The sequence below is a fragment of the Micropterus salmoides genome, unplaced genomic scaffold, assembly GCF_014851395.1.
Source record: "Micropterus salmoides isolate LMB-PRFRI ecotype aquatic unplaced genomic scaffold, ASM1485139v1 Ms_hic_scaffold_3, whole genome shotgun sequence".
NCBI lineage: Eukaryota > Metazoa > Chordata > Actinopteri > Centrarchiformes > Centrarchidae > Micropterus > Micropterus salmoides.
This window is the reverse complement of record NW_024042261.1, coordinates 10,908,405-10,927,379: the sequence shown is the minus strand read 5'-3', so window position 1 is coordinate 10,927,379 and position 18,975 is coordinate 10,908,405. Positions and strand designations below refer to the sequence as shown.

General features: G+C 43.3%; 1 protein-coding gene across 1 annotated transcript; it reads right to left on the bottom strand.

The window, feature by feature from the left end:
- Nucleotides 1-1,020: 1,020 nt before the first annotated feature.
- LOC119883089 (period circadian protein homolog 2-like) lies at nucleotides 1,021-18,483 on the bottom strand. The gene is given in 23 exon segments (XM_038693596.1): nucleotides 1,021-3,860; nucleotides 4,213-4,363; nucleotides 4,518-4,749; nucleotides 4,936-5,146; nucleotides 5,304-6,442; nucleotides 6,774-7,019; nucleotides 7,136-7,342; nucleotides 7,579-7,695; nucleotides 7,698-7,714; nucleotides 7,810-7,966; nucleotides 8,455-8,728; nucleotides 8,821-8,929; nucleotides 9,436-9,589; nucleotides 9,883-9,989; nucleotides 10,122-10,200; nucleotides 10,520-10,662; nucleotides 11,155-11,206; nucleotides 11,867-12,068; nucleotides 12,424-12,545; nucleotides 12,733-12,887; nucleotides 13,242-13,334; nucleotides 14,404-14,971; nucleotides 18,324-18,483. Coding segments are annotated over 22 exon segments (4,575 nt in total). The 5' UTR covers nucleotides 14,856-14,971; nucleotides 18,324-18,483; the 3' UTR covers nucleotides 1,021-3,704.
- Nucleotides 18,484-18,975: the final 492 nt, after the last annotated feature.

The following is an 18,975-nucleotide window of genomic DNA, read 5'->3' as shown; positions in this document are numbered from 1 at the left end:
ACAAGCTTTGGAATGACATGTCTAGAATGATATTCATTCAGTTAAATAATTTAAAGGGAACCTCCACCAACTGGTGCGTACCCTACGACCAGGCATGTGAAAACATATCTTTTGTGACTCTGGAGGAGCTTTGACAAGTTTGAGAAAATAACTCATTAAAAAAAAGTCTATTGTCTCGAGTCTGGAAACCGCTTTAATTGCATCCAAGAAAAAGGTTTTAGAGCTCTTCCCATGGATTCATGGCTTTCTGGCACTCTTTGATAAATTACTGGACTGGAGGCCTCCCATCACTACACTGCATTATAAAGTATATCACAAGCTGATTTGCCTTTACCAACCCTCTCATATTTACCCAATACACATGGAGAAATGTGCGGAAAAGTTGGGTGAGCATTCCAATGGAAGTCTAGTAATTATGTTAAATGATGTGTTGTCATTGCTTGAGCTGTGATGATGAATGTATTAGTGAAATCCTGATAAAAATAATAATCTTAATTTTATTTTGTGTGATTGTTTCTTATATTTCAAGCACAAATGCGAAAGATTTGATGATTCCAGGTTCTCAAATGTATGAAATGCGTTTTTTCTTGGTCTTACATGTTAGTAAATTAAATATCTTTGGGTTTAGGACTGTTGATTGGACAAAAGACGTCAACTTGTGTCAACTGTATCTATCCATCAGTCTTATAAATAGCCACACGTTAGCAATCTGTCTGGTATCAGAAACCTTCCCACACAATTTACATCCCTTGAACTATCTTACAAAAGAATGGTCTCATTTCATTTCTGAAATTATGGGCACCCTCTAAATAAGTATTTGGTTGACTCATTCCAGAGATACATTGATTAGGCTAACCAGCATGTATGAAACCCAAAACTGTATACATAAAATGCATAAAAAGAGGCACCAGCGACCATATTATACTTTCAAGTTTATCGTTTGTCTTTCTTCTTCAAGCCAACAATGTATGACCATAATATGTTAAGGAGCCAGAAAATAAGTAATCTGAATCAAACAGGTGATATTTCTGTAGTTTTATTATAACATTGTCTCCATGTTGCAAACAACACATCTTACCTACAAAAATGCACAGGACTGTGCTAGTTTAGCATACCACAGACTCATACAATGGCAATTAAACACATTTACATGACTGTACATAGCATCATGTGCCAGTACCGTGTGTATGAATTTATAGATCAGAGTGCTTCCGACCACCCACCAGTGTGCAATTCATTTAAAAATGGATTCCCTGTATGCAAGGCAGCATCACTCTTACTCCCAACATCTCAACAGCTTATTTCCACATATTTTAGTTTCCATTCACGCATTCTTAATGGTTTACACACAGGTGGGCGTTGGAGGCCCCCTTCGAGATATTTTGCACAGAAAAGAGACAAAAGACAGAGATAGATTGTGGTTGCTAAAGGTGGTGACAGGTGCCTGTCCTCTCTGTGCATTCAGAAGGAGTCAACAAACCCTATGCCAATCTAAGGCAGAGACTCGCAGTACAAACCCATCACTCACAGGAATCACTCGAGTATCTGACCGCTCTGTCCATTGTGCTTTGCCCACATGCACACACATGTAATGTCCTGTGTACAGTAACATGACCTGGGATTTATTAGAGGTAGGGTCCATCCCCAATGACACTCAAAAGTGTCCACATTCGTCAAACAAATACTACAAAACACACAAGAAAAAAACAGTAACAATAAAAAAAAAAAAAGAATCATGAAAACAAACTAAGCCACTGAGATGCTCTTGGTCCAGTCTCTTACATTCACAAGCCCCAACAGTTTCTCTGTAGTACTGTTTACCTCGACTACAGGGGGCCAATGTGGATCACAGTTTCCTCAACACTACATGTTAGATAACAAGGGGCTTCCACGGTTGCTGATGCATGCATGTATTGTATGCACCATTTCCTGCGTAACCCAGGTTCCTACATAACTGAGGCAACATGGTCCCCTTATATGCTACAATTGTAATGCTGTCTTCCAACTACAATCTATATTTAAGTGCTCAGTATTGACCTCTGTTGAAAGCACGATATCATGCTACCCTTTGAAAGGATCTGTACTGCTGCACACACATCTGCAAAGCCCTAGGGTTTAGAGTCCTTCCCTCGTCCGCCTGGTGCTTAAAATTTGCCAGTATTGTAAAAGAAAAAAAAAAAGAAAAATCAGAGGAAAAAAAGAGAAAAAAGGTCCTCGGTGTGGTAAAGCAGTTCATTAAGTGTGTGTTCCTATTTTTTAAGCTGGAAAAATCTGTGACAAAATGAGAAAATAAATGTCTCTGAAAAAGGAGACAATGTCGTTTTGCATAATGTAAAAATTCCTAAATAGCACTGTTTTGATCTAAAAATTACATTTTGTAGAAGAACTGCACCATATTGACAGAAAAAGAAAATTACTCAACAATTTCAGTACACGGATACATCGTTCTCTTAAAAAAGAAAACAACCATCCTCTTTACCTCTGCTTTTCATGCATCAATGTTCTGATGTTGATTTTTTTTCTATAAGAAAAAATATTTCAACAGCTTCTTAATCTGTGATGATGCCCACTTCTTCATAGCACCTGTGCTGTTTAAAGGTCGGCAGAGGCATACAGCACTTCAAGGCTCTAGTTTTAAGAGTAAAGTGGCTTTAAATATCCCGTGAAGTTAATTGTCAACACCTGTCAACTGTTATTTGTACTGTATAAATACTGTCCTTAAGCTGAATGGATTTGGCTTTAGCTTTAAAAAAAAAAAAGAAAACTATTCTAGATACATTATCTGGTAGAAAATAAATAAGATACTTAGATAAATGGACAGCTTGCACTATGTATCAGATTGTCACTGGAAAGTTCAGCCTAGATGTCACTGTGTTGGCTGTTGAGTCAGGTTCTACCACTGCTGTGCCTGGATATTGCAAATTCTCAGGTCTGAGAAAAGTAGTGGGGTAAAAACTCATCCATGATACAAAAGTGGGAGTTCCTGCCCTTGGACCCTGACTACATCATCCATTGAGGACTAAAACCATTCTACATAGTTCCTCGTGGGAAAACAAGGGGGATCCTGTGGCTTCAATGGGACCATGTGGCAAAACAAGGACAACACAAACATAATGTCTGGTAGCAGAGTATTTACACAGCAATACTGGGCTCTTTGTTAATGACATTTTAAAACTGTTGAATGACAATTATTTTTGCCAAAGTATATATATATATATATATATATATATATATTTTTTTTTTTTTAAACAAATATATTTTAATACTATTAATTTAGTCTTTTTTTAGAATAAGTGCTCATGTTGCTGTGAAGCTCTGTTGACTGACAAAAATGGGAAACAATTAAATAAAAAACAAAAAATCTGAAGGTTACCAACAACACAGGCAGGGTCCAGGTCATTTTAGAGAGAGAAAGTGTGTGTGAGCTGGCAAAAGTACTATCTGAGGGTCATGCATACAAAGACCCTCAGAGCGTTACTGCCCCCTGTATGGGCACAATAAGAACTGCACTTCAGCAGTTTTCCTCTACACAACACACGGACGCACATCCTCATATTTCACCACAATGGCAACACAGAGTTCTGCTTGAGTTCATGTTGTGTGTGTTTGTCTCACATCCACATTGTGTATGTGTGTGTCTGTGTGTGCGCATCATGAGGGTCCATGGCTGGTCGAGTGTGTCCCCCTGCTGGCAGTGTGTGTGTTCAGGAGCCAACGTCTGGTTGAGACTGAGGTTCCTCTGATTGGGTCGGAGCGTTCTGGCTCTCTTGCCTAAACTCTTCACCCAGCTCGCCCATGTCCATGTCTGGCATGTCCTCCTCGATGGGGTCTGCTGCTGCATCCTCGCAGTATACACACTCCTAAACACGTACACAAAGCAGATATTAAATATATTTAAATATGACTACTTTCATACTGTTTCAGCTGTTCTTCTCAGAAACATCATGGGACACAGAATCCCTGAAGCTTGCCGCTGGCAGCTGGTTAGCTTAGCTTAAGAAACAACTACACTAGCTCTCCCACCTAGCAGCCCGCCTAACGAAGTAGTATGGTAGTGGTATTGATCTACTCAAACTCATGTCAACAAACATGTATCCTGGATTTCAACAAAGCAGAAGAAAAATGTAAGAATAGGTGGGAGCAGTGATGGACTTAATGTGGAATGCATGCACAGATTTTTCAGGCAAACAACAACAAGGGTGTGGTCCTGACCTTCACATTGATCGCAGCAGGCAGGCCTCCCCTCCTCATCCAGGGGTATTCCTCCACGAGCTCTCGTCGCTGGTCTGAGGAGAAGTGAGGCTGGCTCTTCTGCATCTGTCTCAGCCTCTCTTTGTCTTCTCGCAGAACCTTCTGAATGTCCCTGTGGTGCCGGGAAACACATATTACAGAAGGGCCTCTAATGGAAAAATTAACTGACTGATTGATGTTCATCATTTTTTTAATCTTTTGTTGCATAATTGGCCTTTGTTTGAAAGTCCCTCTAAATTAAAACCTAATCGCAGTCAGTGACTTACCTGGCAGGCATCTGATAGGTCATCATGACCTTGTCGTCAGCATTGGCCATCAGCAGCCAGATGGGCTCCTGGAGAACGTATTTGCTGAAATGCTCTCCATCTGCTTGGGTTGAGAGCTTGGTTTGTGACTGGCTGCCTTCAGAGCCTTCTTCGCCTCTTGTCTTGGCTTTGGCTTTGGGGTCGTGTTCCAGGGAGTCAATGCTGCCAAAGTATTTGCTGGTGTTGCTGCTCCCTATACACAATTTTAGAGAGACAGGAAAGCAGTGGAAAATAGACATTAACACATGACTTTTTAGGAAATGTTGAATATTTATACCAACCTATCAGAGACTAGTAATATGACAAAGTAAAATAAATAAAAGTTGCGTTTACTCAGCGGTCAGATATGCTCATCAAGCCTGGGTGTTCCTCTACTGACCTGTTCTGCTGCCAGAAGCTCCACTAGCTGATGTACGACAGCCTGAGCCCAATCCGGAGCCCAATCCAGAGCCCGATCCTGAGCCCATGGATCCAGAGGTGGCTGATCCAGTGCCAGAGTGGGAGTCCTCTTGCTCCTGCAGCAGGATGTCCAGCAAGTCGCAGGATGAGGAGTTACCATCGCTGTGAGCCCCATCTACTGGAGACTCCACCTGAAACACAAGGCAGCAAACCATCAGAGATAAACCCACGAATTTCAGTGGCGTGCTGTGACAGGCTTTATGTGGAAGTGGAATGAGTGACTGAAGCCTGATGGTGAATCAAAGTTACTGTCATACTGTCTATCAATCGGCTCATTGGGTTTCTCACCTGCTGGTGGTTTTCAGACTGGGCCGCGCCTCCGTTCTTTTCCCCTGCTGCTCCGGCTGTACTGTTGCCCTGGCCTCCAGCAGGGAGTGCTGTGCTGTCCTGCCGTTCCACTGAGCGCTGTCCATCCTCCATGCTCAGCAGATTGAGCTGCAGGGGGGAGCTGCACCGCGACTCAAACAGCGGCGGTGACGTGGCGGGCTCCCTCGCTCCAGAAGCTGGGGTGGAGGAACGCGATGCCGCCCCCTCTCGGGGCTCCACAGCCAAGGCTTTAGAGGGCTCGGAGGCTAGACTGTAAGGGAAGGCCTGAGCTGAATATGGAGCTTGAGCCACAAATTGAGTCTGCACTGGGAAAGAAGGCTGGGCAGCGAAGGGCTGCTGGGTAGTGTAGGCAGTCTGCGGGGTCGTGAAAGGTTGCTGGGTGGCGAAGGGCGTCTGAGCAGTTTGAAATGGCTGCTGGGGGGTAAATGCCGTCTGGGGGGCCTGGAAAGGTTGCTGGGTAGCATAGGGGGTGTGAGTTGTTTGGAACGGCTGCTGCGGGTTAAAGGCAGTCTGCAACGGGAATGGCGGTTGGCTGGTGTAGGGGGGTTGTGTTTGAATGTTGTAGGCCGGCTGTGGGGGCTGAAAGGGCTGCTGAGTAGTGTATGTCGGCTGCGTTTGGGTCTGCTCAGGGAAAAACGCTGGTCTAGGAGCAGCCCCCAGCTGTCCTAACTGTCCTATTTGGGGGAAGATATAATTGGGTAGCACCAGAGCCACCACAGGTGTAACAATTGGTGCAGGAAATGGAGTGGCAGTAGGAGGGGCTTGGGTGCTTTGCCCCTCTCCAAAGCCTGCAGAAAGGGATGGGTCAGTGTGGGGGACCTGAGCTGGGGCAGCAGGTGCTGGGGGGTAGAGTGGGTAGGCAGGCACCATGGCTGGGTAGGAGACATTAAAAGCGGACTGGGATGCTTCTGAAGGGGACCATGAGGTTTGGTTGAGACCCTGGAGAGGGGGCCGGGGTTTGCGGTTCGATACAGCGCTATCTGACGAATCAGGATGCTTCATCCGTGGTTTCTTGGACTTCCGGTTGCGGATGCCCTTCTTGGCAGTAGTTTCGGGCCTGGTGGTGCCCTGTTTGGCTGCACCTCGTGGTCTAGATGATCCTGAGATGATACATGGAGAAGTCAGAGGGCCGTTTCTCAGATATGGCAGTTTTAAATGATCACTAAATATGTAGCAACTTTACCTCCCACAAAGCTGAGAAGCTGCTCTCTATACTTCATTTCAATCATTACAGTTACGCTGCATAATGTGGTCACCTTTAATATTGTTAGTAAGACTAATTCAAGCTTTGAGAATACACAGTGAAAACAACCTCAAAAAGACTTACTTTGATCTAAGATTTTTTTCTAAAAGATAATAGTCAAATAAAAGCAAAATCAAAATAAACATAACCATTTAAGCCTCATGTGGTTACTATTAAACGCCGTGTACCTTCAGTGGTGGCTGGACCCCTCTGCTTGAGCAGATGTGTGGAATAGTCCTTCTGGAAGGTCCTGGCGTTGCGGAGCTCTCGGCAGCGGGTGAGGAAGGCCTGCTCTTCTTTCTGGGTGTGTGCGGCCAGCACCTGTTTGGTCAGTCCCAACCGCTTGTAGGCTTCCTTCTCCTGGCTGGGCGGAGACACCACGCTGAGAGGCAGAGCTAGGGGTGCAGGGCTCTCTGCCACGTCCTCGATAATCTCTGTACAATGAATCGGTGCCATAAGCGTCAGTCAACCTGAACGAATACACTCAATAATATGCTATTCCGGGTATGTTCAACATCACTTCTATGAAAGAACGGACACAGACACTCACCAGACTCTGGCTGAGGCTTCTTGTCTCCCACGTGCACGATGGTGCTACTGTAGCTGCACTGTGAGGTGATGGATACCACACTCTCAGCCTTGCTGGGCAGGGTGAGGGGTGCCAGGGGGCTTCCCACCACCGCAGCTGCCCCAGATGGAGGCTTCTTTGGTGCTTTCATGTTTGACAGGCCTGGTTGGGCATCTAGCATCAAAGAGTCTGGATGGGGAGAGAGAAATCTTCTGTTAGCTCCAAGCCATAGATGACTACAGTCTAATTCCTATCAGTAAAGCTGGTGAACCAAAGTAAATGCAGGCAACAATGCGAATGAGCAACACATGTTGTTTAAGTGGTTCTTGGCAGAATTTGGACTCCGTATTAAGAGAGTGGATCTGATATCAGATGGTGTGTGACACATGTGTGTATATGTGCAGAGATGCATGATGTGTACATGCCTGGGTTTGTATCTTCAGGCACTTGCATGTCATCCTCTGAGCCCTTCTTGTCCTCATCTGAGTTGGAGGAGGTGGTGTTGGAGGAGAACTGGTACTTCCTCTTCACTGTGATGGGTATTTACAACTCTCCAGGTACCTGAGAAACAGACACTGATTTAATCAGACAGTGCACGCTTCACACATGTGATCTTTTAGCCAACATCGTTCATGAACACAAACACCAACCCTTACCTGATGACACTGTCAAGGCAGCTAATCTGCTGGTAGGAGTGGACAGTGTGGTTTTTGCAGGCAAAGTCCTCAATGCTGGCTGCAGTACTGTCTCTGACCTGATGGGGGGGCACAGAGTCCTTCTGGCGCACTGCAGGACTCCTCTGACCTGCTGCTGCTGAAGAGGAAGGGATGAGAACATGTCAAAACACAGGCAGGCAGATCGAGCTGAACACATATCAATTAAATCGGTTTCTTGTGATAATGTACAGCAGTTTTTGTTGTTGTTTTGTTTTATGAACCTGATACACTTAAAATAATTTATTATTAATAAATTTTTAAAGAAAGAAATGACAGCACACAGATCTATCTTTCTTTGAAATGTTTTTGGGGTCCACGTTTTTAGACTTTCTGATGCTGTCTTAAAGTCAGGTGACAATTTTAAGAGAGTTTGTTATAGTCCTTGAGGGAATTGTGCATGAAAAACACGATTTTCTACCAATGTTGTAGCTCACATTTTATTTACACATGTGTATCTGTGTGTTTATGAATAGTTGCATCCCTGAAAGGCCCCCTTGCGTAGATTAAATGTGGTCCCTGTAATTAACTTTGAGCCAAAGCAACAATAGAATGGAAGCCTGTTTGGAAATATTAAACTGAACTCACTGTCAGTGGGCTTCTTCTGCTCAGACTTGGATGGCAATGGTGATGGGGGAGGGGAGCGCAGGCAGACCTGGGAGTCCTGGTTCTTCAGCATGTGGACCCCTTTACAAATCTCCTGGAACGTCCTGGGAGGCTTGGCCTTGCCTGTCTCCTCCACCGTCTTCCCCGTCGTGGCGTTCCCATTGCTCTCACTGGACGAGCAGATGCTCACTTGCTGCTCGTGGGAACCATTGCTGCCATGGCTACCATAACCGCTGGAGCCCATGTTGTGGATCGGCTGAAGAGAGAAAAGGTTGTTACAGAAACTGACAAATGCATGTATGAACGTGTGTATTTAAGCAGGGGTCTAGTGTGTGCGTGTGTACGTACTTGGAGTAGCAGCCTATGGATCTGTTCACTAATTTCTTGTATGTCCGAGTCCATGATCTTCCCTCCATGGAAAGCAGGTGCTGCAAAAACATCTTCATTCACAGGACCCCTGAAAAACACACACACACACACCACTGTCATCTAGCATGCTCTGTGTGAAATATAACATACCACTACTGATGATACAAAAACCTTAAAAAGTTAAAAGGACTAAAAAGTCCTACTTCTTTATGACACCGGTTGCTGTTAAGTGAACTGCAGACAGCTTCATGTTGCTCGTGCTCGCACCCCGCTGTCATTGGTGGAGGCCGGCCATTTGTTGACATAAGTGTACTCCATATCTAAGCTAACGTTTTCTAGTTTTGCACAGTTTGCACTGTAGGGGAGCTGAAGAGAGGCAAGGCACTTGGGAGAGCGCACTAACACCACATCATTTGGATTGTCCTTTGCATAGACGTCAGTCCACAGGCTGTTACGGGCAAACGAGATGGTCCGGGAAGTTCTAATTTTTCATTCCGCTACATTCTATTCACACATTGGCAATTCAAAGTGTTTAATATAGTAAACTGTTTCACATAGTACCTTTAACTAAAACAACACATTGGGTATACTCACATGCGGACTTTATGCCTGCCAATGACAAAGGAGACCTTGCGGCTCCACGGGTTGACAAAGCTGGACCAACTGGTGTCGATGGTGATGTACTCGCCGTTTCTTGTACAGAAACGGGTCGAGGAGTGATCGAACGGCTGACCAGCATATTGCAGAACTGTTGGCAACAGAACGTGGAGTGTGTGTGAGAGACAGAAAACTGAGCAACATGAAGGGTTTTAATGCACCCGTTTTAATGCATAATTATTCCATTTCTTCTTAGCTGGTGGACATTTATTAAAACCTGATGTAGTCACAGAACTTTTGTCAAAGCATCTTTTAACTGGTAAATAATGGGTGTGGCTACTAAAATCTGGACTCAAGTATAAACTGGGGATGCAAAAATAAAGTTTCAGCTCTTATACTGTGTCGATTGGGTAATTAAATCAAGTGTTTTAAAGCGGTTCTTACTTTTGCGATGCACACCAAGCAGTAGGGGTCGGTCACTTGGGTGCAGATTGAGTAGCACGGGGGTCCCGATCAGGTCCTGAGGGAGGTAACCCAAGAGGGGAACAGCCCTGATGTAGAAACAACAACAATGTGTTAAAGACAGTTAAAAAAACCCCACATCTACTCAAAAGTCCTGCCGTGGTTCTACAACATCTCCGGAACCTCAGATCCTCCACTTTCTGCCACCAAAATAAACTCACCTCTCATCCACATCCTGAAACACACAGTTGGGTGTGTGCGTGGTGGTGAAGATACGTTTGTCAGGAGGAATTCTGGGTGCTGTGGAGAGACGTACAAATGAATTGCTCAATAAGAAAAATGAGCAAATGGTGATCACTAAAATGTACGGTGACACACTTTTTGCCAATTGCTTTATTTTATGTTGGTACTATCCATATACACCCAGATAGGGGGAAAATAAACCGTTTATTATTTATTATTATTACCGTTGTCTATGGACAGCCCAAATGTTAAGGAGCAGGAACTATGAAAGCTTTTCATATTATGGAATGTGCGTTACATGATTCAGGGAGGAAATGTAGTAAAATGAACACTAAAAACGCACTTGAAAGCGAGTGAATGTGGGCACAGGCCTTACCTTCGTACCCAGAGTGCACCCTCTCAGCCAGCAGGAGGCAGCAGAACTGGTCCTCACCCAGCTCAGAATCCTGGACTTTCATCAGGTAAGGAGTCATACGGAAAGGATAGTACTGGAGATCCCCTTCACGTTCCTTACCACCACTGCAATACAAACAAACACACACCATTATAATACTGTTTTATAGTATTGGAGTAGAAACTAAAAAGGCCTTCAAAATCCATTTCAATTTGATTTTGTACCATTGTTTAAAAGAATGATGATTCATTACATAATTATGCCTATCCTAATATTTAACATGTAACAGTGAATTGGGGTGAAGTAGCAGGTTAGTAAGTATGGACTTTTATAGGTATGATGATCTCCTTTACAGCTGAAACCATACATTTTGAGGTAGTCCAAGTAAATAATCAGTAATGGATCTCGCACACAGACGCTGCACTTAGGGTAAACTGTAAATGTTTGTTTTTTATGAAGAGTTAATTAGCCTAGGTAGAGTTCCAAAAGCTCACAGCTGCTGACTTCCTCCCTCCTCTTAGTCCTCCTCTCTCATGCTCACCAGCCCTGTGCTGACTCAGAGCCTGTTTTGAACAGGAAACTATGGATTAGAGAAGATGCCGGCCACTGTCACTCACCTGATGCGGCAAAAGAAGGATTTCTCCTGCATGCACTCCGTGGGAGACGACTCTGAATAACACAAGGAGAAGGTGGGATGAATACATCACCAAATGCATCAGGTTGACTACTTCCAAACAACCCATCTGTTCGTCATTTATATTCCAACCCACTGTTGACAGTTATGTGAAAATACAGTAACAAATTTACCACCGATATGAGTCAACACCTCTAAGACACAGTGTCAACAATAATTGAAGATTTTAAGCCTCAAACAAGTCGGATTAACTGCAGAACTTTTGCAGCTTTGCTTTAGATGTATGCAGGTGTACCTAATAAACCTGTAACTCAGAGCCACTGAGTGCACTAACATACAAGTATGTGGCAGGTGTGCGTGAGTAAGCGCGTATTCGTTAATGTGTGATTAGGCATGTTAATGAAATATGTGTTGTGTGTACGAGCATGTGTGTGTGGGGCTGGGTCATGTGAAAGAAATAGGTGGTGTGTGTCGTGCTTCATGTGGGTTTTCCACGTGCCCTTTGTGGGTGATTTACATCTACTGTCCACGTCCAGTCCCATGTTGGCCCAGTTAAAATAAATATTTCTTTATTTCAGCGGGACACAATTTGAAAATCTGGTAATGACGATTTCCGATTTTTTTAAGTTACATAAAAACGGCTGAATTTAAGAAACATTTTCACATTAAGATGTCAGTTCGGAGACAGCTGGTACCTGCTCCGGTGCACATGCTCCATGAGGGCAGGCGATAGGGCGTGGTAAAGCTGTAGAACACGCTGACATCCTGAGGCGTCAGGAACTCCACAAACTTGGCATTGTTAAACACCTCCCGCTTGCAGTTCAAGATGGACGCCGCCTGGTCTGAGATATAAACAATCTTCCCCGTGATGAGCGAGACAGCTACAGCAAATATATCCTGCCGGTAAAAGAGGTTTGAAAAAATGTTGACAAATCAGTTATTTCTTTTCAAGATGTTTTTATGGAACTGCTGTTGAGTATGAGTATTCTAATAAAACAAGAGATTAGATTAGATAAAATAGTCAGAGATTGAACACTTTGCTCCTTCTCTCATCATCTGCTGATATCAGGATTTGAGATGTGACTTCTTAAAATTATGAATAAACAATATTTATTTATTTTATTTCAGATAACTCCCACCATTCCCATATTCTATCTAGAAACAAATATATGTTGTCATGTATATGCGTATACGGTCGTAGACTTTCAGGATGTTCGTTTGTCATTGCGAGGTGACGATCAGAGGTACTTACAGTGTTTTTGAGGGTGTATTCAGAGGTGATGCTGTTGATTTCCTCAATGGTGTAGGAGGACACATCAAACCCTGGTGGCTGACTGTCATTAACCATCAGCATCTGGTAGTATTCCTCATTGGCTGCAAAACAAAGAGAATATGGGTCAATGCGCACATCATTTCACACACAGTATGAGGTCAGTGAAGGAGGCACTTCTCTAAGCAAATTGGAGAATTCGATTCAGAATCTATGCCCCAGATTGGCCCAAATTCGTCAACATCGCTGATGTACAATAACTAAGATGTGAATAAAAGAAGCAGGTCCCACCTTTCACTTGTTTGACACACCGCAGTGCATATTTAAGCGTGTTGACCGTGCTGGACTTGCCCTTGCTCCTCTTTTCCGACGGCAAGTGCATTTTCAGCTCCTTAAGGGTCTTGAAGAGCTCCTTCTGTGTCTTAGCTTTGGCTGACTGTTCACTGCTGCAGGGAGAGCATGAGACAAATACACGTGTGTCAAAATGACGAGGTCTCACCAGTGCTGTCACACTCTGAGAAGCACAGCTTTCCAGCATAAAGAGCAGAACAGACGGAAGTAGCTACTAGTATATAAAGGGGCATGAGGGCATTGATTTTCTGTGGGTCTGACTTTGAGAACTTTCTACTGTTGCATGCAAGTAAGAACTCCCACTGCCAACACATTTTATAGATAGGTGTAATAAATATATAATCTTGTACTGTCTCAGTTTTTTCTGTCAAATTTTCAAGTGTCACAAATTGTAAGCTATACATCTTCATTTAAACCAAATTATGAAAGGTAAGAGGGAAGATGTATACCTGCAGCCGCTGGTTGAAGGGTTGTCCTGCTCAGAGCTCACCAGACTGAAGGCGTTGGAGCTGCTTGGCGGCGACGGGCTGTGAGAGTTTGAGCTGTAACCACAACAACAACTCTTGTTTTTGAAGATGCACAGAAAGACGACAAAACAGAGCTTTGTTGGAGCGCCAAAACAAAAGCTAAGACTAAACATCTTAAGTAAGTCAAGGACTTGGTGTTAGATAGCAGTGGTTCTCAAACCTTTTCACATAAAGAACCCCTAAACAGACACAAATCAGAGCACGGAACCCCATTTGCTGCCCTGCTTCCCATTGTGATGTGTGTTTTGCTATGTTTCTTGTATTGTTTCATATGTTATGTCTCATATGTACTCAGAATGTCACACACAAGTACCTAATGAAATCCTGCTTATAAATCGTTTGAAGCCTCTCATTTAAAGGTTAACATAGCATACATTTGAACTGTAGGTCTAATGGGAGCAATAAATCACAAACAAATCGGACAAAGTGGATGTTCCACTGAGGCAGCGAAGGAGGATACTATACAACATCCAATCAAAATCAGCCTCTGTAAAAGGAGACCAGAGGACAGAGTGAAGGGAAGCAGAATACAGTTGTCAGCTAATGGAGGGCTTATCACAGGGGGTCATGCCCAGTGAGTTCATTGAGTCAGAACATCTAAAAATGACTCCACTGATCACAATAGCTAAAGACAACAGGAGAATACAAAGCCAGACAATAACTCACAAGTTCTAAAATCTGAAAATATCCACTGAGCAGCAGACAAGCCCGTCATGTGTGTGTCAGACACATCTGAGAGCTAAGGAGGAAAAGGGCTTAGTAGTATAAGCCAAACATTTTATAAAAGCATTCGGTCACTCCATTTTAATCAAGCAGCACAAAGAGTTTGAAGCCTTCAAACTGAATGGTGGTCCATGTCTTCCTTTTGAAATTCAAAATATGTGCCATTGTGTTTGAAGTTCCTCAATTATGTGTTTAAGTCCTGAACTGATTAGTCATCAAGAAAGAAAGAATTTCTCAATAACTAAGCATTGTACAGCAGGGTTTGCACAGGTCAACTCTGGCAATGTTTATGCAGCATAAAGTACAAATAAATATGGAAGTATACCTACAATCTAATGCAATCCTATACAAAAGCCCTCACCTCTTGTTGCTCCCTGAAGACTCCATGAGAGCGGAGTCCTTGCCATTGCCATTTGAGCTGCCCACAGATTCATTGCCATGGGACTCATTGCCGTGCGACTCGTTACCGTGGGATTCTGTCCCGCTCCCACTCGAGCCGCTGCCACCCATCTCAACATCCTCGTGTAAGGGTTGGCGCGGCCGCTTCCTGTCGTCGTGCGGGGACCGCGGCGAGGCCGGGTGCTCGTGGCCGCTGTCGCTCCCCTCGGAGGCCAATCCTAACTCTCCTTCCAGTTCGACCCCATCCCGCCCGTCACAACCCTTGTTGTAAGTGGCCATGCCGAGAAGTTGGCTAATGGAGCCGCAGTGAGAGCGCTCCTCTTCTTCCACCTGAAAACCGACCCTTCCAAGGTTCCGTTCGCGCCCGTCCAGGGCTGAGTACAGGTAGTGCTTTGGATCACTGTCCTCAGACATGGGATGGGCCAAAGGGCGAAAGATGGGCGATTAAGTTACCTTCCATAAGGTAATGCCATTAAGTGCATGGCACTGGGATGTAAATGGAGTTGATGCCTCAGCAGTGGGGATGCAGACTAGAGGAAAATAAAACACAGGTGAAATCACTCAAATTAACCTTTTACAGCACAGCGCACTTTTATAGATATTAGATCAATAGTTAAGAAACAGTCCTAAAATAAGAAGCAATCAATGAGGATTAGAAGAAGGCATTCATCAAAAATACCGCAGTACAGTACTTTGGTAAATGGACTGCATTTAGTGCATTTCTACCTTAAAGGAAAAAGCGTACACACACACACACACACACACACACACCACAACCACCAACCCTGGAATTAAAGGACGACCCACTCAACCTCCTGAAACCGCCACGGCGGCCCTTTTGATCTGATCAGCCAGTGTTTTTTAAAAGTCAATGATAAAGAAAAGGGCAAAGCAGCACAGATAAAGTGATTGTGTTGCGTACACACACACACACACACACACACACACACACACACAATAAGGCTGCAGCCATCCATCCTTCAAAAGGTCTGCACAGTAAATAGGCCGTTGTTTGCCCTTTACGGGTGGACTTAAACCCCAGACCAGTGTGATCCAGTTCAATTTTTCAAAAGAGCTTTTTCACATGAAAGGTGAGTCCTCCAAGATGAAAACACATCACAAACAAAACCCTTCACCTTGCATGAACCGTCAGTACGGATTCAGATATTAGACAGACAAAATGCTTTGAAATAATTTCTAATATTCACGATGTCTCCTCTCCTCCCAATGGCATGACCCTTCATAAAGTAACTAATAAACAAGTAGGAGAAAAAGCTGACAACTAGTCTCCATCACAAATAACAGAATTATCATTAATGCCAAAGATATGGATCCTACAAAAAACAAGTGACAAACAGATGTGTTGATGCATCGTCCATGTTCACTTAAGCCCAAATCAAATGAATGTAGCATTATGTAACATAGTACTGTGTCCCTGAATTGACTAAAAATATAAAAAAGACCACAGTCCCTGAGACAACATTTACCTAGTATCGTATCATCATTTCAGTAATAGCACAAGTTAATTCAAGCAGCCACATTGTGAAAACAGGCTGAATTTCATTTGCTTCACTTGAAACAATCAGGGGTGTAAAAATCATTTTTGTTCTCGAAAAGAAACAAGATAAAAACTACAAGAGCAACAGCTTTCATCAGCTCTGCAGCCGCCTCCTCCTCCTCCTCCTCCTCCTCCCACACCCAACAGGAGAACAGCAGTAGTTGGAGTTATTTATGTCTGCTAAAGCCATAATAGGAAATACTGGCAACAGGTACTAAAACTAAATATTTCACCGTTTTCCTGCTATCCAAGATCAGGTTGCTGCTATTTATGTAAGCGAACAAATTCAACAGCTTGTCTATTCTTCACTCTTTATATAAGCAGTTTTACATAACTCCTCAAAGTTTCAGAGAGAAGATTTTTCATGTTTTAAAGGTCTACAAAAATCTAGCAGACTTTCCATCCACCCACACATCCACTGCCAACTTAGGAAATGACCCACTCCCAGTTAGAATGAGGCAGTAGCCAAGCCGCAGAGGGGATTTTTAATTGGCTGCTGCAAATGACCAATCAGGAGAGAGCAAGGAGTGACAGCAAGTTAGAATGATGTCAGCCAATCATGGGGAAGTTAGGGTTGATCTCAGGTTGGGATACAGAACCATAGGTGAATTGTTTCATTTTGCTGAGGGGGGAAAAAGATCAAAACTACAAGAGTAGCATGTTAAAGCTCATGACACAAAATCATAAAATTAGACTGTTAATAATGTATAAGCCAGCAAGTTATTTATTACTACACAGTCAGTTTGCTGGAAACAGTATGCAGCGGGTATTAAGAGCTTAAACAGCCTACAATAAATGCTACAAGACATTTTAAAACTAGGTTAAACTATGTAATGGTTGCCAAACACAAAATATACCAGGGTTTGTAGTATAAAGAGCACTCTCATAGTTGTAAAACAAATGAAAATATTAAACACTCTGTACTACACAACTGCCATGACATTGGTTTTGCCTGTGACAGTTATCAATCAAAATCCCAATCACCTTAAGCAAATCTGAACAATTTCTGAATTACAACTTCCTCCCCGAATGTTGGAAACACTTGAGATGCACGCACACATGCATGTAGCTCTCATAACATAGCAGAGAAGCGCGACATCATGAAACAGAACTCCCTCCGTTTCCAGTTCAGCCTGTTTCAGCCAGAGAATTAATAGACCCAACACACTAGCACAGATCTCAGGCATTATACAACGCTGCTCCAGTCACATGGATGTGGATAGTGCAGCACAAATCAGTGGAAGCCTTGTTTCATAAAACCACATGCTTTCACTTCTATCCAACCGCACTATTTTTGAAGTGCATTCTTTAATGAAATGTGAGGCAGAGAAGACGTGAGCATAGTTAAAGACAGAATTTAAAGGGCTGAACATGGGACACAAACTCTTGCTAGTCATTTACACAATCTACTTGACCACGGGGCAAAACAGGTCAGTGTTGTTTGAAAAGGACAGGGTCTCTGCAAAGGTACTGTACAAGTTCTGGTTTAGTTAATGAATAATTAGTTTTGTAGTATGTGAAGACCTACTCTACCTGTGGTTATCTAATAAAGGTCTAACATCAATAAGCTGACCATATTGAATATGATTATCATGTTGACCTAATATTCATAGTGTGGCAGGGACAAAGTGGTGTATAGACAGTAGACCTTTTATAAGGGCCTTGAATAGTACAGTAAACTAGAATTCTAATCTATTTATTTTTAAACAACGTCTGCCCATTTACATTTGACATGAATCTACCCAATATATTGAAAGAGACCCGTTTTCTCAGGTAATTTATGTGAAAATAAGGCAATTCAATGTTGCCAATGCTTTCGGAGTCCTATCAACTGACACTGAAAACTGGCTGACAACTCATTTTAAAGGTTTATTTTGTTATTATTATGTTTATACATAGACAAGCTTACACTAAACAAAGGCTAAATTAAAGAAAATACGATTTAAACGTGTTTGTAAAGGTTAACAAACATCCCTCCCCCCATCTAACTCCCATTGACCTGCTATTCAAAATCCACACACACGTTGACCTGCAATCCACTGCACGGTACACTGACACAGTTATGTAAAAGTAACAATATCGTTGAAACCCCAAATCAAAACAGCAGCCGCGTAGCAGCGGATGGACTATTTCATAAAACCAGACTTTCCCCCTTCTTTACGAAGAAACAGAAGACATCGGACCGGCTTTTTTAGGATATTAAATTAGAATAAGTAGAGCAATCTGAATTGTTGCGCATGCGCACATCGGATTTGTTATGCAACTTATTTTTTGTGCTAGTTATTCTTTCTTACAACTAAAAGGTGAAAATTAAGGAAACTAACCTGTGCTGCCGTAATAAAAATCGCTTCTCCGGACGTCCTTAGTGTGAAGTAAAAGCAGAACCGACCAGTGAATAAAACATTCAGTTAAAACATCCAGTGTTCCTCAATGGGAGACGGGACTTAGACAGGTTGACACAGTAGCCAGCAGTTCCTCTCCGGCTCTGGCCCACCAGCGAATCAGCGAGCACGGCTCGCGACCTCAATTCAGACTCCGCCCTTAGTTTTCACAATTGGCTGGAAGCTACGGGTTTCCATGGAGAACGTGACGGAGATGGAATGGCGGGTGGTCATTGGTGTAGAGCGCTGTCCGTCGTTTTATATAAACAAGTCAACCCCTGCACGTGGAATCCCATGTTGTGTGTTTCGTGCAGCATGAGTCTGGGGCGGTGAACTGACTGGTTACGACTACGCCGGGGCCAAAACAGCGTAACGTCGGGTGTTGAAATTACATAAATGCAAAATTCCGTCGCGAAAACAACCAGTAAACGGTTAACCTACACCAATTATCACACACGAATACTTGAATTTGCTTCTGCTTTAAGTAGCACGAAATTGCTTGTAGGATAGCCTATTGAAAATAAAATGTCGTAATTGCTGTGAGTTAGGCGAGGTGTTTCATAACGCAAGTTATTGCGCTTGTAGCAGCAAAGCT